This window comes from Salvelinus namaycush, chromosome 7 (genome assembly GCF_016432855.1).
Source record: "Salvelinus namaycush isolate Seneca chromosome 7, SaNama_1.0, whole genome shotgun sequence".
Lineage (NCBI taxonomy): Eukaryota > Metazoa > Chordata > Actinopteri > Salmoniformes > Salmonidae > Salvelinus > Salvelinus namaycush.
Window position 1 is genome coordinate 19,337,308 of NC_052313.1, and position 22,941 is coordinate 19,360,248.

Consider the following 22,941-nt stretch of genomic DNA (forward strand, 5'->3'; position numbering starts at 1 on the left):
CATTTGGGCAAACAGCAGAAAGATGAGCTTGTTGCTAGGTGTCTGGTTTTCGTCTTTCTGTCGTAACCTTCCCTCCTTTGACAGCTGATGCGTTTTCTAAACGTGTCCTATTTGTGAAATCCCCAGGATGATAGTGGCATGATGCCCAGGAACACAGCATATCTGACACTTCCAGTGAAATACAGTGACTGGCCTGTGTGGCTCTGTATCATTCCACCTTTTATGATAAACATGGTTACTGCATAGGTTTGTTGCTCAACTTGGTTGATTTCTTTTCATTTCTGATTTCAGATAAATCCCTTTATCAGCATGGCCTCGCAAGCCACCTGATCTCGAATGCTTACCTGATCGTTCGCTGCACGGTGATCAGTCTGGTAATTACAAGGGTAGTATCAAAATCAAAATCAAACAGGTGTTCAGTGAAATGCTTACTAACGAGCCCCTAACCAACAATGCAGTTAAAAAATATATATATATGAGTAAGAATAAGAAATAAAAGTAACAAGTAATTAATGAGCAGCAGTAAAATAATAATAGCGAGACTATACACAGGGGGGTACCGGTACAGAGTCAATGTGCGGGGGCAACAGTTAGTTGATGTAATATGTACATGTAGGTAGAGTTATTAAAGTGACTGTGCATAGATTATAACAACAGAGAGTAGCAGTGGTGTAAAAGATGGGGGGGGGTCTGAGGACCAATGCCAAATCTTTTCAGTCTTCTGAGGGGGAATAGGTTTTGTCGTGCCCTCTTCACGACTGTCTTGGTGTGCTTGGACCATGTTAGTTTGTTAGTAATGTGGACACCAAGGAACTTGAAGCTCTCAACCTGCTACACTACAGCCCTGTCGAAGAGAATGGGGGCGTGCTCGGTCCTCTTTTTCCTGTAGTCCACAATCATCTCCTTTGTCTTGATCACATTGAGGGAGAGGTTGTTGTCAGCACTTCCTCAGCTAAATAGTTTTCTGTCCTACTGACCTAGAATGTTGCACATTCTTAGCATAAGTTTGATTCAATTCAATGTCATCTACTGTTTGGCACTCCATTAGCTAGTCTATATATTTGTGTCTTTGCTTTGAGTTAAAGCCACTATCTTTTGCTCATTCATGCAATCATAATGGATTTTTTATCAACAATATCAATAATATCAGCACATTCTCTCCCATCCACCAGTGTAAGTTGATAATGAGTCTTTAAGCTTCTGAAAAAGCATTGGTTGATTAAACACTGATTGGGCAGAACATTGTGGCCTTGTGTTCAATGGCTGGGCTAATTACTTTTCCACCGGGTTGCTAGCAGACCACACACTTTGATCTTTGGAAGCCCACTCATTCCACTTAGTCTTGTACACTGCGCCACCACACACACGGACAGACACACACACACACACACACACACACACACACACACACACACACACACACACAGAGTCATATAGCACCCACAAGTGAAAAAGACTGCAAGGTAACAGCAGTTTAGCTCCTGTACAACGGCAGCATAATTCCACTGGCGGCAGGTAGCCTAGCGGTTAAGAGTGTTGGGCAGACAGACACATTGTCTTGACTCTTTGCCTCAGAGAAGCATGTGCACATGACAGCGTTCATGATTGACCGGTTTTCCCCGTTTTTTTTCAGCCGCTTCTATTTTTGTCATCCTAAAGTAGAGGGGCCTTGTGTTCAGTTGTCACACAGAAGCATCCATTTTAATATTTTAATCCACCTGGATTTTCCACATTGGCCCCTCGGTCAGTACAGTTGTTGCCCAGTTGTGTTAGCCAAGCTTATCCTCCAGCGCTACCCCAGGACGTTTAGCCTAATTCGGAGCTCTGGTTATTAACTGTGTGAAGGTGAAAACACAACTACCAGCTAAACTCCAACCATAATTAACATTAGCCTTACGGCTCTCTGTTCACTATCCCAGAAGGGAGGTTGTTGACCTGTCTCGTGTGCCTGGATGTGGACACTCCTCTCTGGGTGTGTTTGCTGCTGCAGCTGGGTGTGGATCGATGGCGCAGGGTGTGATAGCCTATGTTGCCTAGGGGGGACCTGTAATTCAATACCACAGACACAGACTGCCTCCAGCTTCTGCTCTCTGTAGCAAGCTTCCTCCACCACCACCTAACTCCCATTTCCCCTCCTCTACAGTCACCCTCCTCTGGCTTCCTTCCTCAACCTTATTGTTAATGTGCACGAACGCTGGATAAGTGTGTTTGTGCGTAATTGGACTGCAATGCACTTCGGTGCACATATTGGTGTTTTGTCATTGTATGCAGCTTGTGCATGACACGTGCTTTTGCCTTATTGTGCTTTTGCATCATTAATTTGCACTACATATTTTGTCAATATACGCCACATGACCTGCTCGTCAATCATCTCATTCCAAAATCATGGGCATTAATATGGAGTTGGCCCCCACTTTGCTGCTATAACAGCCTCCACTCTTCTGGGAAGTTTTTTGGAACATTGCTGCGGCTGACTTGCTTCCATTCAGCCACAAGAGCATTAGTGAGGTCGGGCACTGATGTTGGGCGATTAGGCCTGGCTCGCAGTCAGCGTTCCAATTCATCCCAAAGGTGTTCAATGGGGTTGAGGTCAGGGCTCTGTGCAGGCCAGTCAAGTTCTTCCACACCGATCTCAACAGACCATTTCTGTATGGACCTCGCTTTGTGCATGGGGGCATTGTCATGCTGAAACAGGAAAGGGGCTTCCCCAAACTGTTGCCACAAAGTTGGAAGCACATTATCGTCTAAAATGCCATTGAATGCTGTAGCGTTAAGATATCCCTTCACTCGAACTAAGGGGCCTAGCCCAAACTATGAAAAACAGCCCCAGACAATTATTCCTCCACCAAACTTTACAGTTGGCACTATGCATTCAGGCAGGTAGGGTTCTCCTGGCATCTGCCAAACCCAGATTTGTCCGTCGGACTGCCAGATGGTGAAGCTTCATCACTCCAGAGAACGCGTTTCCACTGCTCCAGAGTCCAAAGGCGCCGAGCTTTACACCACTCCAGCCAATGCTTGGCATTGCGCATGGTGATTTTAGGCTTGTGTGCGGCTGCTCGGCCATTGAATCCCATTTCATGAAGCTCCCAACAAACAGTTATTGTACTGACGTTGCTTCCTGAGGCAGTTTGGAACTCGGTAGTGAGTGTTGCAACTGAGGACAGACGATTTTTACACGCTACGTGCTTCAGCACTCGGCGGTCCCGTTCTGTGATCTTGTGTGGCCTACCACTTTGAGGCTGAGCCGTTGTTGCTCCGAGACATTTCCGCTTCACAATAACAGCACTTACAGTTGACCGGGGCAGCACTATCAGGGCTGAAATTTTACGAACTGACTTGTTAGAAAGGTTGCATGTTATGACGGTGCCACATTGAAAGTCACTGAGCTCATTAGCTAGGCCATTCTACTGCCAATGTTTGTCTATGCAGATTGCATGGCAGTGTGCTCGATTTCATATACCCATCAGCAACGGGTGTGGCTGAAATAGCCGAATCCACATACTTTTGTTTATATAGTGTCTACGCAATGTTTGTGTTTGTGCAGTTGTGTGCGTCTGCATGTCACTTTCGTACCATCATTAATACCAAACACACTATTCCCAGGGCTTATCTTGCTGCTGTCACGCCTGCCCTGGCTCCTTGATGTACATCTGGTGCGGTGGGGATGGGTTGGTCATTAGAATATTGGGATTTATCTGGCACAGTGGAGCGGTAAGCAGAACAGCTAGCGCCACGGGAAGCCCGCCCGGCCCTTTGTCATAATGATGCTGCTGCTGCATTTCACCCTTCTCTGAGCGCACAATTCATTTACACCAACCTCCATATTCTCCCATAATCCCCCTCTTTCAATCAGAGTGCAATCTGAGCAAGCCACTGTGATAGGCTAAGAGGCATCTATTGTGCATCACATGTCTTCGTTAGCCCCATAGAAGAGACAGAACCAGTTTTACCTGCCTCTGTTCCAGGGGGAAATGGAATGATGATACGCAGGTGTGTATTTTAAGCCCTGAGGGAATGCGGTCAGCAGAGGGATTTAGGAGGCCTGGGGTGTCTCACTATGGAGCGGTGTGGCGATACTATCCTAGTCCCTGGTCACGCTTGTGACAGTGACACATCTGGGACAAGTTTAGTGATTGGGGGAGGGGGAAGCCCCCATGTCTACTTTCCAGTCACTCTTCCTGGTCTGATCACAACCCCTAGTTCCTCTTCCTAACCCATCAGTTGTTGCAGATCTGAATTAACTAAACTCAGCAAAAAAATAAACATCCTCTCACTGTCAACTGTGTTTATTTTCAGCAAACTTAACATGTGTAAATATTTCTATGAACATAACAAGATTCAACAACTGAGACAAAAACTGAACAAGTTCCACAGACATGTGACTAACAGAAATTGCAACAATAACAATAATGTGTCCCTGAACAAAGGGGGGGTCAAAATCAAAAGTAACACTCAGTATCTGGTGTGGCCACCAGCTGCATTAAGTACTGCAGTGCATCTCCTCCTCGTGGACTGCACCAGATTTGCCAGTTCTTGCTGTGAGATGTTACCCCACTCTTCTACCAAGGCACCTGCAATTTCTCCGACATTTCTGGGGGAAATGGCCTCACCCCCCGATCCAACAGGTCCCAGACGTGCTCAATGGGATTGAGATCCGGGCTCTTCGCTGGTCATGGCAGAACATGGCAGTACCACATGACGGAGGAGGATGTCTTCCCTGTAACGCACAGGGTTGAGATTGCCTGAAATGACAACAAGCTCAGTCCGATGATGCTGTGACACACCGCCCCAGACCATGACGGACCCTCCACCTCCAAATCGATCCCGCTCCAGAGTACAGGCCTCGGTGTAACGCTCATTCCTTCGATGTTAAACGCGAATCCGACCATCACCCCTGGTGAGACAAAACCGCGACTCGTCAGTGAAGAGCACTTTTTGCCAGTCCTGTCTGGTCCAGCAACAGTGGGTTTGTGCACATAGGTGGCGTTGTTGCCGGTGATGTCTGGTGAGGATCTGACTTACAATAGGCCTACAAGCCCTCAGTCCAGCCTCTCTCAGCCTATTGCGGACAGTCTGAGCACTGATGGAGGGATTGTGCGTTCCTGGTGTAACTCGGGCAGTTGTTGTTGCCATCCTGTACCTGTCCCGCAGGTGTGATGTTCGGATGTACCGATCCTGTGCAGGTGTTGTTACACGTGGTCTGCCACTGCGAGGATGATCAGCTGTCCGTCCTGTCTCCCTGTAGCGCTGTCTTAGGCGTCTCACAGTACGGACATTGCAATTTATTGCCTTGGCCACATCTGCAGTCCTCATGCCTCCTTGCAGCATGCCTAAGGCACGTTCACGCAGATGAGCAGGTACCCTGGGCATCTTTCTTTTGGTGTTTTTCAGAGTTAGTAAAAAGGCCTCTTTAGTGTCCTAAGTGTTCATAACTGTGACCTTAATTGCCTACCGTCTGTAAGCTGTTAGTGTCTTAACGACCGTTCCACAGGTACATGTTCATTAATTGTTTATGGTTCATTGAACAAGCATGGGAAACAGTGTTTAAACCCTTTACAATGAAGATCTGTGAAGTTATTTGGATTTTTACGAATTATCTTTGAAAGACAGGGTCCTGAAAAGGGGACGATTCTTTTTTTGCTGAGTTTAGATAGGTGTAAGTTAGGTGTAGCCATCAGTTTGCATGCTCTTCTCTCTCTATCTCTCTCTTTCCCCATCTCTTTCTGAAAAGAAAGTTGTTTTCCTTTCCCCAGTGTTGATGACTGGAGGGATGTGTAATTACCTCTGTGGCATTAAGTGGGTTCCCCCCCTCTTCTCTCCTCCTTTTTCACGTTTAATTCCTCCCAGTGACAGATGATGGGTAATTGAGAATGAAGATGCCATTTTTGGAGCCTAGTGACAATTAGGCTGCTCATTCATATTGGATCTGTTTGAATGTTTTTGTTTTGAAGAAAAATGGGCACAAAGCCCGTTGGAAACCATGACTGATGTCGGAACTGTGTGGTGTCCACGTGCCAGTGGCTTACTGCTAATCAGTGGTCTTACAGTGTTCGCTGCTCATTTTCCATGGTTGAATTTGTGGTTTGTTGGCCCAGATTTGATTGAAGTTGTCTCTGCTGCCTCTCCTATTAAATGGTCCTTTATCGTGCTACTGTATGATGTAAGAGTTGTCATTGCTTAAGAGCTGTTAATATTGAATGTGTAGAGCATGTCCCATGGGAGATGTTCCAGTAGGAGCTTCCTTATTAACCAGAGCTATAAGACCTCATGACTCACTCTGATTTAAACATGGATTTGCGTTAATGCCGTCAACATTTCTGTGTTGGTGAACAGTAGTAGCTTATATAAAAAACACTGTTTCTGCCTATGACAGGCTATTGAGACTGTGATGAAAATGTATATTGAGACTCGATATGTCTCTGTTCACCTACAGTATGTCCTTGTCTATTTAAAGTCATAGAGTGGGTATCTCTAGGGATACATGAGAATCAGGATTCTGACCGCCCTCTTAAAATCAAAAGAACCCAAGGACGTTTATGGCTGCTCATGACACTTGATGACGAAGACAGATTTGATCTTCCGTCTTCAAAACATCAAAAACCCAGGTTAGGTTTAAGGAGAGGGGCGGTGTCAGCTCTGCCCTCTGAAATGCCAATCTTGTGTCAACCACACGCTTAGCTTTGGGTGGAATTCCCACTACCCACTGCCAGCTTCCTCACTCTGGCAGGTACAGCTAGTGGGTTCTTTGAACTACTGTATGCCTGGCGCTTAACGTGCATTATTGATGGTAAGGGGCTGTTCTGCGATGCCAGAGGCTTTTTCTGCTCCATTACTGGACTCCCACTGGGACGTAGACACTACCTGTGAGATGAGATGCACACTTCACATTGGCTAACACGGTTAGTACTGACTCCCTCTATTTCTACTAGGGACACTTCATCCAAACTAGCGTTGGCTAACACGGTTAGCACTGATACCCTCTATTTCTACTAGGGAAACGTCACTTTAGTTAGCGTTGGCTAACACAGTTAGCAATGACCTCCTCTATTTCTATGTGCCCTGGCTGTATGAAGCCTCTGTCTGCCTGTTGCAGAGCTCTAGTCATTAGCGCTAGACTGGCTTCTCTAATCCGCCAGCAGCACCCTGGGGACAACTGCAGGAAGTGTGTACCGCAGGCCACATAATTCTCTCTCTCTCTTTCCGTCTCTCTCTCTCTCTTTCCGTCTCTCTCTCTCTTGGATGATTTCCCTTTACCACTTTAGCTCTCTGTCTCACTCACATGTGCACCTCTCTATTTCATTCTCTCCCCCTCCCCATGTCCTCTGCATACTCTCTTCCTCACACTCAATCCCGCTCCCTCTAGCTTTGCTCTCATACACACACTCCCCTTTCCACTTAGGTGCTGTTGAGCTCGACTGATGACCTTCAGTGTGACCTCCAGAAACTAGCTAGCAACCTTTCAGACAGGAAGTGAGGGGAAGGCCACTCATGACTTGATGAGCTGTCTGCACAGTAAAGGCCTCAGACGTAACGCATCAACACCGCGTGAGCTGGTGTGAGAATGGATTTGTAAAAGGGCCGCTTTTCATAGGCGTGAGAAATTGTGACAGGAACATTAAAGGCTAAGACCGGCTCAGTTTAGCTTTTCGCTAGCAGCCTGGCTGTCTGTCACTAGCTCTCACTCACTGCAGGCCTGTGCCAAGTTGTTTAACTGAGAGCCGGCGGCGCTTAACTTTTCGCAGGGGTGCAGACCTGGGGTCAGGCCTCCTCGATAAGGGTGCACTGTAGCCAGCCTCGGTGCCTTTGTCCAGGGGGAAGGTTTTTTCCGTCGCACCGGAGAACTGGGTCAAGGGGATTAATTTCCTGGCCTGGCTGGATCTAGTCGTTCGGCGCTAATGGGAGATTAGCTGGGAAGTTTCAGTTCCAAAACGTCTCTGGGTGCCGCCTGCCTGTTCTTCACATGGGTTGGGGGGATATTTAGGAAGTGATTGGTGCCTCTAAATAGGGGTAGTTGGGATGTGGAATGGGCAAAGGAGGGGGTTTGAAGGGGGTGGATGTTTTCCCACCCCTGCTGTTCATCAATGTGTCTGGATTAATTACAGGGAGCATTGTGTTCATGGGGGGCAGACTGGCCAGGAATCAGGTGGTGTAGGGGGGTATCATTGGCCTTCTATTACCAGGACTCTTTCATTACCATTGGGTGGTGGAGGGTCTTTTTTTTAAAACTTTTTTGTATATACAATCTTTTGATTGGCCACCCGCAATTCCCCATTGCTTTTATTTTGTTAGATGTCTGGTGTCCATTTTGTTTCTCAAAGTCACTGCAGACTCTGAGAGTTATGAATAGGGTAATTGCTCAGCTCAGAGTAATGTGCCCTTGAGTGTAATGGGCTATTAGCGGCTCTATGTTAATTGTTTTAGCCTTTCTCGTGGCACAGTCAGGGCAGTGTGTGAATAGCCTCTCTCTCCCCCAGTCTGCTCTGCTGTTACATGGTTCATAGAAGCTATGTTTTGCCCAGCTTTCTTTTTGCAGCAGCTATATTCCTCATAGATATCTGTAATGAGGTTATGTGAGCGAGCACAGCACCACTGGGGGTTCGGTAAGTAGTGGAATTAAAAGAGGGCCTAATGAGGTTTCTCTCTCTCTATCCCTCTCCTCATCCCTTTGCTCTCTTCACTCTCATTTGCTTCCCACAGCAGTCTAAAGTCAACCCTATCTGTACAGTAGGCACACTCATGACAGACAGTGAACTCTTTCCTCTCAGAAAAACAACAGTATTGACAAAGCTTCTAGAATGTTTTCTCATGTTTCATTTTCAGAATCACTTGTTGAGCCGTGGGTTTAAAATAGTTTTGGAGAGGCTATGTTGGAATATTTGTGTCAGCTAGTCTGTTTTTTGCACTGATTAATGTCTCTTCAAGTGATGTTTTCATGGAGAGGAGGATATTATGTCTACGTGTGAGTAACATTGGCCTCTCTCCCACTACCTAGGTATCGGTAAGAATGTGATCTGTGACCGCACCGCCACCCCACTGGATGCCTTTCGCATGATGTCGGCCGCCCAGTACTACCCCAAGCTGCTGAGCATCATGGGAAACGTACTGCGCTTCCTTCCCGCCTTCGTACGCATGAAGGAGCTAGTGGAGGAGGGCTACGTGGGAGAGCTGCTGGTCTGCGAGGCCCAGGTCCACAGCGGCAGCCTGTTGGGTAAGAAGTACAACTGGAGCTGTGACGACCTGATGGGCGGTGGGGGACTGCACTCAGTAGGCAGCTACATCATTGACCTGCTCACTTTTCTCACGGGCCAGCGGGCGGCCAAGGTGCACGGCTTCCTCAAGACTTTCGTCAAGCAGACGGAGCACATCTGCGGCATCCGACAGATTACCAGCGACGACTTCTGCACCTTCCAGATGGTGCTGGAGGGCGGCGCCTGCTGCACCGTCACACTCAACTTCAACGTGCCTGGTGACTTCCGCCAGGAGGTGATCGTGGTGGGCACGGTGGGTCGGCTGACGGTCAGCGGCACGGACCTGTACGGCCAGAAGAACACCATGGAGGGAGGGCCGGAGCTACTTCTGAAAGACAGCACCCCTCTGGAGAAGGCCTCCCTACCGGAGAAGGCTTTCAGTGACATCCCCTCACCCTACCTGACAGGAACCATCCGTATGGTGCAGGCGGTGCGGCAGGCCTTTGAGGACCAGGACGACCGGCGCACGTGGGACGAAAGGCCGCTGACTATGGCGGCCACATTTGAGGACTGCCTGTACGCACTTTGCGTGGTGGACACCATCAAGAAGTCCAACCAGTGCGGCGAGTGGCAGAACATTGAGGTGATGAAAGAGGAGCCCGAGGTAAGCCCGGCGTACCTTATCAGCGAGGCCATGCGGCGCAGCAGGATGTCGCTCTACTGCTAGCACTGGCACCAAAATGGCTGCCTGGTGCTAGAGACTGGGGGTGAGAGAGCTGTCACTGTGCCCTCATTGGTTCGCAACCCTAAAAAAGATGTGAACAGTGATGAACTCTCTCCGATCTCATTGTCCTCTCATCTGCATGATCTATTCTGGATTACTACGCCGCGCATTGTGACTCTGAGAAAGGAGAGGAATAAAGAGCACCTCCAAAAAGAAAAAGGCGTTGCTATGGATGCTACAGTCGGGTCAACAGAGTGGTTTAACTGTACCTCTAGAGAGGTGAATGTTTAATCCCCAGGGGGCTTCGGACCCTGTCTCTGTGTATGTCTGCTGTGTGTGAAACCAGAGAAGAAAAACGCAGAAAAATCAATCGTTTGTCTGGTAGGGCTTTTAGTGAGGTCCCCTCCTCCGGTTAAGTATGCAATAAATCCAATCAGAGCTCCAGGCCAGTGGAATTATGTCATCCTAAGCAAAAAAAGTGTAATGGGTCCGCACTCATTCACACTCAGAATTATGTCATCCTGCCTGAATCAAGGGAATGCCTTTTTTGCCTGCTTCTCGTTTTTGTAGTAACGTCCATATGCAATAGACCGACACATAATCTGTGGATGGTGGTGCAATCCCATGCTAAGCCTAGGCACATGTCTGCTATCCCCATGTTTTCAATCTCAAGGTCATGCCTGTTGCTAAGCTAATATCCTTAGCTTAGCCAGCTAGGTTAGCGGTGCATGCGCTAAAGCTTCTAACACAACAGCAACGATGTAGAGTAAAACAATCAGTAATAGTGTCCCTATGGGTTAGTGCATGGATGGGACACTTCCACGCATTAAACATTTCGATCTGCTTGTAAAGGCTAGTGTTTTGTGACTCTTTATAGTTTGTGTGAATATGTAGCTTAGGACTACTAACAGAAGGGCAAGTAGAACATGGTCTATTTAAGAGAAGATCTCTGGTTTTCACCTCGTCATTTACTCATCACTATCCCCATCACTATCCACACAGGTCACAAGAGATGATAGTAGTACAGTAGCAGAAATTCACAAAGCCAAAACATTTTTGTATTTTATTCAAGCTCGATCTTATTGTTTCCCCAGTGTTGATTGTGTTCTCAAATTATGCTACTGTATATCTCGCCATCTGCATTTGCCTACTTTTCCATAGTCTTGTATAAGTCAAAAAAGTTAATATGGTTTCAAATGTGTCATGATATAAATGTACTGTATGTATTTGATTTGTTTTTAAACTATCTGCGAAAGACAGGAACTGGAACATGTTTTGATACACACACTGTTCAGTGTAAAATTATTTATTTTTCATTTTGGACTGATTCGTACTGTATCGGGAGAAGATGTCTAGTTCGTGGGCGACAGTTGAGGTAAGAGAGGCCTTTTAGTATTCCGTTTCTCTGTGTGTTGGTCCATACTGTGGGATGTCTGAAGACAATGACTACTTTAGTTGGAGTATATAGACGTTTTTTTAATCATGTGGTCCTAAATTGTAATAAATGTTGATAGGTGCAGCCATTTTAAGATTTGTAGCTTTTTAACCGTTATCGTCTGTCCAGTCACCCATTTTTCCCTGTGTTCATGTTTCATTCGATGTGGTATATTGTGTTTTACAGTGGGTTTTGGAACATTTAATATTTTTCTGACCATGCTCCAGTTAGTTTGTTTGGCATTTGTGTCGTGCAAGTTATTTTTTCAGTAGCTTTTCAACCAACAAGACAAGCTTCTCACATGCTGCTGACCTTTCCCAAGTTCTGTAAATACTATCGCACTCTGATTGGGTGACATGATGTGTTCTGCATAGAAACATGATAAGATGTCACCTGTTATACCATTGCAGATCATAATAGCTTATCAATACTGTAGACTTTCCCCTTTGTCCAATGAGGACCTTTATACCATAAACATGCCTTGATCTTTTCAATGAAACCTGGAAAACATTATACTGGAATAAACTCTCCAAAGTTGCACACTATGGTATAAGAACCCCCAGTTACTTGATGGACTTTGCCATCTAAAGGATGGAGACATAGAGCAACGTCTAAAGATGTGCTCTTTCCAACTCTCTCTGTTAGTCCCCTATATTCCTAAACCGGGTCTATGGCCTAATTTCAAACAATGCTCCTCTAAAGCTGCACCCAGAGAACAGGAGAGGAAGTCCCCTGTTGAGGCCTTATAGGGAGGACGTAGGAACCGTGGTTTAGTCTCCAGTCTTCCAGTCTGGATAAAACTATAGCTTTACATATATGACAGGAAAGAAATAAGGACTAAATTAAATCAAACACTTGAAGTAAATCCTTGAACACTTCACATTTATAACGTATGCTGAATCAAACATATTATCATGTAATATCAATGTAGGGGAGAAAAGATCATTGCAAAGTAGAGAGGAGTCCCTTTAGCAGTTTGATCCAGCACCCATGTGTATTTAGGCTTAATCCTACATCTTGCTGAGGTGCTGTAGAGCAGTGCTTCTCAAACCTCTCCTCTGGAACCCCCAAATGTGTTCCTGATTCACCTTGTCAAGGGGTGCGTTTCTCTGCCCAGACATTACAATGCCTGGATATGTGGTTAGCTGATAGGTATTTTACGTATGTTAGAGCAATCTGGTGCCCGACGGCACTGTTGATGAGGTGGCACGTGACCATTGGTGGAATGGCTGGTGGTCCCCGAGGTGAGGTTTGAGGATCACTGCTCTGGAGGCACCTTACCATTTTTCTTCTACACTGAACAAAAATATAAACGCAACATGCAACAATTGCAAAGATTTTACTGAGTTATAATTCATATAAGGAAATCAGTCAATTTAAATAAATTCATCAGGCCCTAATCTATGGATTTCACATCACTGGGAATACAGATATGCATCTGTTGGTCACAGGTATCTTTCAAAAAAAGGTTGGGGCGTGGATCAGAAAACCAGTCAGTATCTGGTGTGACCTCCATCATGTAGCGCGACTCCTTCGCATAGAGTTGATCAGACTGTTGATTGTGGCCTGTAGAATGTTATCCCACTCCTCTTCAATGGCTGTGCGAATTTGTTTGGTATTGTTGGGAACTGGAAAACGCTGTCGTACACATCGATCCAGAGCATCCCAAACATGGGTGACATGTCTGGTGAGTATGCAGGCCATGGAAGAACTGGGACATTTTCAGCTTCCAGAAATTGTATACAGGTCTTTGCGACATGGGGCCGTGCATTATCATGCTGAAACATGAGGTGATGGCGGCAGATGAATGGCACGACAATGGGCCTCAGGATCTTGTCACGGTATCTATGTGCATTCAAATTGCCATTGATAAAATGCAATTGTGTTCGTTGTCCATAGCTTATGCCTGCCCATACCATAACCCCACCGCCACCATGGGTCACTCTGTTTACTACGTTGACATCAGCAAACCACTCGCCCACACAACGCCATACGCTGTCTGCCATTTGCCCGGTACAGTTGAAACCGGGATTCATCCGTGAAGAGCACCTTCTCCAGTGTGCCAGTGGCCATCGAAGGTGAGCATTTGCCCACTGAAGTCGGTCACAACGCCAAACTGCAGTCAGGTCAAGACCCTGGTGAGGACGATGAGCATGCAGATGAGCTTCCCTGAGACGGTTTCTGACAGTTTGTGCAGAAATCCTTCGGTTGTGCAAACCCACAGTTTCACCAGCTGTCAGGGTGTCTGGTCTCAGACGATCCCGCAGGTGAAGAAACCAAATGTGGAGGTTCTGGGCTGGCGTGGTTACACGTGGTCTGCGGTTGTGAGGCCGGTTGGACGTACTGCCAAATTCTCTAAAACGACGTTGGAGGCGGCTTATGGTAGAGAAATTAACATTACAGTCTCTGGCAATAGCTCTAGTGGACAATCCTACTCTCAGCATGCCAATTGCACGCTCCCTCAAAACTTGAGACATCTGTGACAAAACTGCACATTTTAGAGTGGCCTTTTATTGTCCCCAGCACAAGTTGCACCTGTGTAATGATCATGCTGTTTAATCAGCTTATTGATATGCCACACCTGTCAGGTGGATGGATTAGCTTGTCAAAGGAGAAATGCTCACGAACAGCGATGTCAACAAATGTGTGCACAACGTTTGAGAGAAATAAGCTTTTTGTGCATATGGAACATTTCTAGGATGTTTTATTTCAGCTCATTAAACATGGGACCAACACTTTACATTTTGCGTTTTATATTTCTGTTCAGTGTAAATATCCAGGCCAGTTGATGTAAAATATTTAAGTTGTTGAATATTTAATGTCTGAAATTATAAGATTTAATCCATCTGATGTCTGCTGACTGATTTATACATTTGAATTTAATCCAGGGGTGTCAAACTCATTCCACGGAGGATCTAGTGTCTGCAGGTTCTGTTTTTTCCTTTCAATTAAGCCCTAGACAACCAGGTGTGGGGAGATCCTTACTATTTACTTAATTCATCAGTCAAGTTCAAGGAAGGAGCGAAACCCGCAGACACTCGGCCCTCCTTGGAATGAGTTTGACACCCGTGATTTCATTTCTTTATGCCAATTATTATTTTATTTTTATAAAGTGTATGTTTCAGGTCACAGCTAATATTGGTTACATTTTATGATAAAATGGATATGGATTTGAATGGACAACTGCTGTATTACCGTCAAAGCTGCAACACCTGGAGTATTACTACTGCGGTCAATACAACTGGAAAACGTGTATCACTGTACCCGAAGGTATTACCCTTATAGCACTGTAGGGGTGCCATTCTCTGAGACACTGTAGTCACTGTCTGTCTAGTATGGAGAAAAAAAAGAGCAGTCACATTACTTATTGTCATTGCTCACTTTGCTTGTGGGTTCTTACGATCCAGCTCTTGGCTTCAAAAAAGAACAAAACTTGAAACACGGGGGAGATGTTACAGTGTGTGTGTGCTTTTTCTGTGTTGTTTGCTGAAATGTATATATTTGAGATCTCCTTGCTGTGCCAGCATTTACAAACACTTGAGGAGATTGGGGCTTCCTGCTTCAATATAGCTAGTAATCTAGCTATGTGTGATAGATTTGTGAAACAAAGACTCAAATGTGGTTTGGCCACCTGACTCTGCAATTCCCCTCCCCCTCTCCCTGCCCTCGTTGCCCTAAGGGGGTCACTCTGTTCATAATGAGAGAAGCAACCTCAAAGAGGTGCTTCTTGTGCACCCTCAGTTTGTCACCTAGCAACCACTGAGGCAGCCACTGTGCCAAAACTCAGCCCATCTTGGATTTTTTCTCTCCACTCATTCTCTCTCCTGTTCCTGTCTCTGTTTCTCTGTCTGTGTTTTGTGTTTCACTGACACACTTTCTTCCTCTCTCAACATTTCTCTTCTTCACTCTCTTTTATTCTCTGTCTCTCTAGAGAGAGCCAGGTCACAGCCTGGAGGACAAACTCACTCGGTGCTTCTGCAGACCACTGCTACCTTAGCATTTAGTTCACCATTCTGATTAAAGAGCCTCTTATATTTAAGCTGTAAGAGGAAATATGACATTGATAGATTTCCCCCACATTTCACCTACCATACAAAGTGTCCTTTGTCATTCATTATGTCACAGACAAAGCAACCACTGGGCAAGGAAGCTTACATTAAGCCTGCTTATTTTGATGAAAAAATTATTGTTGTAATTGTATTATGATGATGACAATGATGGTCATTTGATATGTTATGTCTTATCTCAATATAGACATGATGGCAATAGTCAGTAAAGCAAATGACTACTGCTGTTAGTTGGGTGACTGTTTCCCTTCATACTAAGGAAACCCTAAACTCTACTCCTACTTGCCCTAGTGTCCATTTTCTTGACTCCAGGCTGGAGTAGCCAATCAGGCAGTAGCCAATCTGGTAGTCCCAGGCCCCTTTTGTTTACTGTGCTCATTAGGTCAGAAGTGGTAACTATGGTGACCGCTGAAAAGGGTGACACACACACAGGAACCCTCCCCAACAGGTTAGTAAATGCTGGTAATCACAGTTGCTGTACCGTTCAATTGCTTAGTTCATGTTGAAGGAAATGTCCTGTCCATCTTGATGATGTAATGACGCTTGTTGACTATTTATTATACTATATGTATATCGTGGACGCATGGACCTTTGTAAATATTTTGAACCAATAGGCTCATATTAATCCGTCTTAAACTAGAGAATGTACTGTAGGAATATATTTATATTTTCTATATATCAGAAAATGACAGTTGTGATTTGGGAGTTGGGTTGAGAAGAGGTGGTGGGTGTCACATTAAGAACGGTCCTCGTTTCTCTCTTTGTGGAATATGGAAAGGCATGATCATGTGCATCTGTTAATGGAGTCTTCATTCATTCCTTGGGCTGGCTCTGTGAACCCTTTGTCAGTGTTCTTCTGTTTGATCTCCCCCCTCCAGTGCTCTGCATCGCTATTGTGTATGTGCGCATGTTAATAGTAAGCGAAAGTGTGTGAGTGTGTTGCTAGGGGGGTAAATGTGTCTTGTTCTGAACACATCACCCTGGTGTTCATGAAAGCCTGCAACATGGTTTACCGCTTTAAAACTTGTCCGATGCTGCAGTTTCTAGGGATAAAAAAAATAGATACCTACCTACACCTTGTCATGGTTTCCTTTCTTCACTGCATCACAGCCTTATCACTACACATAGTCTGGAATTACTCAGACATATCAGTAGTTACACATTTTACAACACACACACATACATTAACCCACATTTACACATCATGCATCGCACAACTTGACCAGGGTCAGGGAGGCAGGTAAGTGTGACTTGGTAGAACGTGTTTGCGGAATATGTGTGTGACGGTGTGTATCGTATGTAGGCCATCTATGTGTCTTGGTAATTTGCTACGCTCTGGCCCTGTAGCGTGTGACCTGTAGTGATTTTGAAGGACTGCTCAGGCCCTTCATCACGCTCCTCTCCCTCCATCTCTTCACACACATTAGCCTTTTCCAGTTGCGGCAAACCAGAATGATAAGATTAGCTTGAATACTGACATACACATTGATGTTTTGAACCTCCTGATATCAGTAAAGACCATCTCTAAGGAGGTGCTGACAGAGGCCTTCTGCTGCCACCTAGTGACTGGAATAGAAACTCCCTGTTCTCTCCACAACCACTATCAACATAATGCAGAACTATTTAATGACGCTATTTTAGGGCTTGTGGTTTTCCTTCCTTCTAATCTGGGACTTAATCAGATGTGGGACATGTGTAAGCAATTGACTCTATATAAGCTGAAAGGTTTCTGCCTCCTTATTTGCAGCTCTTGTAAAAGTTGTCTCCCTCATGTTTCACCCCAGATAACCTCCTATTCAGTGAAGGGGAAACAACCAAAAGGAATGAATTAAGGCCCACACCCACAGTTCCACCAAACAACATCAAACAGACAGTTTCCCTGCAGAATGGCGTCAAACGTGGTTTCCATATGTTGGATGTGTTTAACACCGTTCCATATATTCCATTCCAGCCATTACAATGAGGCCGTCCTCCTAAAGAGCCTCCCACCAGCCTCCTCTGGTGTGCAATGCATAAGAAGCAGGTTAAAACCCGCTGTAAATTCATATCAATGAAATGTGTGGCCGTGGTACTTTTATAAGGAGTTCAAGGGGGGCTAGAGCAATCTGAGGGTAATGCAAGGTACATTTAAATGCCAGTGATCTGGAGAGAAAGAGAGAGATGGTTTGATGCCCCTACAGAGAACTGAGTTTTATATACACCCCCCCCCCCCCCCCCCCCCCCCACAGCTTTGTCAGAATGCTTTAATAGCCACATCAATCTGGGTTAATCTTATCCTGTCATAGTGTCAGAGGTTTGAGACGACTTTAATATGGAGAGAATGATGCCCCGTGGGGAGAGAGATTGGGAGCAAGAGAAAGAGAAGCGAGAGAGACTGTACTGCACATCAAATGTATAAATCAAACGCACAAAAAAAATATGCTGTGACTGATTTACGTATTTGATGTGCAGTACAGTCTCTCTCGCTTCTCTTTCTATTGCTTCCAAATCTCTCTGTCTCTCACTCTCCATATTAAAGTCGTCTCAATCCTCTAACACTATGACAGGATGAGATTAACCCAGATTGATGCGGCTATTAAAACATTCTGATAAAGCGGGAGAGTGGGATATAAAACCCTGCCACGGTTCTCTGTAGGAGCATCAAACCATCTCTTTCTCCTCTCGCTTTCTCTTTCCATATCACTGGCATTTAAATGTACTTTGCATTACCCGTACATTCATTTTTCTACCTTTAATTCCACTCAACCAGACACACACTTACTACACACTCCTTTTGAACACCCCCTCTCTCCTGTCACTGTGAGTGACACTCAGGTAGTGAGACACTGGTTCACATTTTCTCCCCCTCGGTTTGAGATTGTGTGCATGTAGCAAAACCTGAGGGGATTATGATGTATTGTAGATGAAGACATGCCAGTGGATCTGTGGTTATTCCCATGCTTGGGTAGATACTTTATATTTATGTTTCACTTTCATGGTCTGTAGCTAGGAGATTATAAAAAGCTACCGTCCTAGAGAGCTGCTGTGTGTGCAGGGTTTTATTTCTGCCCTGTTACAACATACTGCATTCCACTTAGCTGCTCATCAGGACTTTGATTGGCTGCATGAGGTGTGATAGGGGCTGGAGCAAAAGCCTGCACATCCAGTAGTTCTCCAGGAGAAGGGTTGGCCACCACGGCTGTAAAATGTTCTTTCATCTTCAATGTGCTTTATGACATGTCACCTTATAATGCTGTTCACTACTTTAGAACCTCTAGAGTGGGAGGAGCAGTGTCCAAATTTGGTCATAAACATTTTCAATTCTTAGTAAGAGAGGACCTCGCACTTACATCTGATAACATTGATGTTGAATCTCTTTTCATAGAAAATCCCTCTTCATTTTTTGATGGTAATTGGATGCATATATCGGCTTCCCGATTCTGACATTGGTAGTTTCATTGATATCCTTGCATCAACCTTGGATTTGATTAATAATGAAGATAACATTTGTTTTCTATTGGGGGATTACAACATACATTTATTTAAAAGTGAGAACCACCCACTGACATTGACTTTTTGAATACTTTATACTCCAGCTAACTATATCCCCTCATCTATGGTGGCAAGAAAAAGTATGTGAACCCTTTGGAATTACCTGGATTTCTGCATAAATTGGTCATCAAATTTGAGTCACAAGTCACAACAATAGACAAACAGTGTGCTTAAACTATAAACACACAAATTATTGTATTTTTGTTGTCATATTGAATACATCATTTAAACATTCACAGTATAGGTTGGGAAAAGTATGTGAACCCCTATAGGCTATTGACTTCTCCAAATGCTAATTGGAGTCAGCTAACCTGGAGTCCAATCAATGAGATGAGATTTCAGATGTTGGTTAGAATTGCCCTGCCCTATAAAAAAAAAAACTCACAAAATGTGAGTTTGCTATTCACAAGAAGCATTGCCTGATGTGAACCATGCCTCGAACTAAAGAGATCTCAGAAGACCTAAGATTAAGAATTGTTGACTTGCATAAAGCTGGAAAGGGTTACAAAAGTATCTCTAAAAGCCTTGATGTTGATCAGTCCACGGTAAGACAAATTTGTCTATAAATGTAGAAAGTTGCTACTCTCCCTCTCAGCACTGTTGCTACTTTCCCTAGGAGTGGCCGTCCTGCAAAGATAACTGCAAGAGCACAGAGCAGAATGCTCAATGAGGTTAACAAGAATGGGAGGACCTCACGTTAGAAGCCACTGCTGTCCAAAAAAAACATTGCTGCACATCGGAAGTTTGCAAAAGTGCACCTGGATGTTCCACAGCGCTACTGGCAAAATACTCTGTGGACAGAATATATTATAGTTGAGTTGTTTGGAAGGAACACACAACACTATGTGTGGAGAGAAAAAAAGCACAGCACACAAACATCAAAACCTAATCCCAACTGTAAAGTATGGTGGTGGGAGCATCATGGTTTGGGGCTGCTTTACTGCCTCAGGGCCTGGGCAGCTTGCTATCATCGATGGTAAAATGAATTCCCAAATTTATCAAGACATTTTGCAGGAGAATGTTAGGCTTATTTTCTGCCAATTGAAGCTCAACAGAAGTTGGGTGATGCAACAGGACAACGACTCAAAACACAGAAGTAAATCAACAACAGATTGGCTTCAACAGAAGAAAATATGCCTTCTGGACTGGCCCAGTCAGAGTCCTGACCTCGACCCGATTTGAGATGCTGTGGCATGACCTCAAGAGAGCAGTTCAGACCAGACATCCCAAGAATACTGCCTAACTGAAACCGTTTTGTAAAGAGGAATGGTCCAAAATTCCTCCTGACCGTTATGCAAGTCTGATCCGCAGCTACAGAAAACATTGGGTTAAGGTTATTGCTGCCAAAGGAGGGCCAACCAGTTATTAAATCCAAGGGTTCACATACTTTTTCCACCATGCACTGTGAATGTTTACACGCTGTGTTCAATAAAGACATGAAAACGTATAATTGTTTGTGTTATTAGTTTAAGCAGACTGTGTTTTTCTATTGTTATGACCTAGATGAAGATCAGATTTTATGACCAATTTATGCAGAAATCCAGGTATTTCCAAAGGGTTCTTGCCACTGTATAAGCCCACAAGAGTGACCATGTTTCTTGATGTTTTTACAACTTGTGGTCAATTCAATTGATTGGACATTATTTGGAAAGGCACACACCTGTCTATATAAGGTCCCACCGTTGACAGTGCATGTCAGAGCAAAAACCAAGCCATGAGGTTGAAGGAATTGTTTGTAAGGCTCAGAGACCGGATTGTGTCAAGGCCCAGATCTGGGGAAGGGTACCAAAACATTTCTACAGCATTGAAGGTCCCCAAGAACACAATGACATCCATCATTCTTAAATAGAAGAAGTTAGGAACCATCAAGACTCTTCCTAGAGCCTGCCGCCCAGCCAAACTGAGCAATCGGGGGAGAAGGGCCTTGGTCAGGGAGGTGACCAAGAACCCGATGGTCACTCTGAAAGAGCTCTGGAGTTCCTCTGTGGAGATGGGAGAACCTTCCAGAAGGACAACCATCTCTGCAGCACTCCATCAATCAGGCCTTTATGGTAGAGTGGCAAGACAGAAGCCACTCCTCAGTAAAAGGCACATGACTGCCTGCTTGGAGTTTGCCAAAAGTCACCTAAAGACTCTCAGACCATGAGAAACAAGATTCTCTGGTCTGATGAAACCAAGATTGAACCCTTTGGCCTGAATGCCAAGCATCACTTCTGGAGGAAACCTGGCACCATCCCTACTAGAGTTCGACCGATTATGATTTTTCAATGGCGATACCGATTTATTGGAGGACCCAAAAAAAAACAATGCCGATTTTTTTTCCCTTTATTTGTAATAATGACAATTACAACAATACTGAATGAACACTTACTTTAACTTAATAAAATCCATTTAGCCTCAAATAAATAATGAAACATGTTCAATTTGGTTTAAATAATGCAAAAACAAAGTGTTGGAGAAGAAAGTAAAAGTGCAATATGTGCCATGTAAAAAAGCTAACGTTTAAGTTCCTTGCTCAGAACATGAGAACATATGAAAGCTGGTGGTTCCTTTTAACATGAGTCTTCAATATTCCCAGGTAAGAAGTTTTAGGTTGTAGTTATTATATGACTTTTTCTCTCTATACCATTTGTATTTCATATACCTTTGACTATTGGATATACTTATAGGCACTTTAGTATTGCCAGTGTAACAGTATAGCTTCAGTCCCTCTCCTCGCCCCTACCTGGGCTCTAACCAGGAACACATCGGGGAACAATTACTCCAAGTCTCAGAGCGAGTGACGTTTGAAACGCTATTAGCGCGCACCCCGCTAACTAGCTAGCCATTTCACATCGGTTACACGAGCCTAATCTCAGGAGTTGATAGGCTTGAAGTCATAAACAGCTCAATGCTTGAAGCACAGCGAAGAGCTGCTGGCAAACGCACGAAAGTGCTGTTTGAATGAATGCTTACGAGCCTGTTGCTGCCTACCATCGCTCTATCAAATCATAGACTTAATTATAACATAACACACAGAAATACGAGCCTTTGGTCATTAATATGGACGAATCCGGAAACTATCATTTCGAAAACAAAACGTTTATTCTTTCAGTGAAATACGGAACCGTTGAGGGGTTTATAAAAAAATACATTCCTTTGGTTAATACTGGAGGATTTTGGAGAGGGAGATCTCTGGATTTCCTCTCCTTTAAATTTACGACAGGGTGCAAGCTGTCAAACCGGCCCAGAGCTCTGGTTACTGTCAACCATTGCCAAGCTGATCTGACATATTGGACAGTCATGACAACTGTTTGTTTTTTTGTGATTGCTGATCGGTTCATTTGTACATTTATAATTAGTAGGTTTTGTTATCTGTTTTAACAAACCTTTGTATATTTTTGTACTATGTATTGTATATAGTTTTTTGTGGTTTTTATAGAAACCCTTGGGGTTCCAACAACACCTGTATACCGTTTATGTATTTATTTTTATCTGTATTGTTGTTGATCACTTATTTTCTTTGGTGCAAATAAATGAAACCTTAAACCATGCCCGATGGGCCTTCACAATAGCGTAATATTCAAAAACATATTATTAAAAACACATTTAGAGAGAAACTAAATGTTAAGGTGTTTTATTGACAGAACCAGCAAACATATTTCATGAAGCCTTTTCCTGAGCCCTCAACATCAGCTATCCCACCAAGAGCCCAGGCTTCTCAGTCCAAGGCCCACATTGTAGACAGGCAGTGAAGTAAAGAGACCACCAACGCATGTAGGCGGATCCCTTTTTTTAGGAAGAGGATTCCGTGGTGGGGAAGGGCAGCTTCAGGTACTGGTACCACTGTTTGAGTTGCCGCGGCAACAGCAGCAGGACTTTCTCGGTGAGGAAAAGCAGTGCTTCCTGCATGGCTGGTTGAAGCAACTGATTGGCAGGCATGGAGAGGACCAGGAGACAGAATTTCTCCTTCAGAGGTAGATGAGAGACCGGGTCATGTTCATTAGGACCCAA

General features: G+C 44.6%; 1 protein-coding gene across 1 annotated transcript in view; it reads left to right on the plus strand.

The window, feature by feature from the left end:
* The window catches only part of gfod1 (glucose-fructose oxidoreductase domain containing 1), a 42,767-nt gene extending 30,877 nt beyond the window's left edge, over positions 1 to 11,890 (plus strand). The window contains exon 2 of the mRNA XM_038997685.1: positions 8,996 to 11,890. Within this exon, the coding sequence (XP_038853613.1) occupies positions 8,996 to 9,918 (923 nt within the window). The 3' untranslated portion in view covers positions 9,919 to 11,890. The remainder of the gene's footprint in view (positions 1 to 8,995) is intronic.
* The last annotated feature ends 11,051 nt before the right edge of the window (positions 11,891 to 22,941 follow it).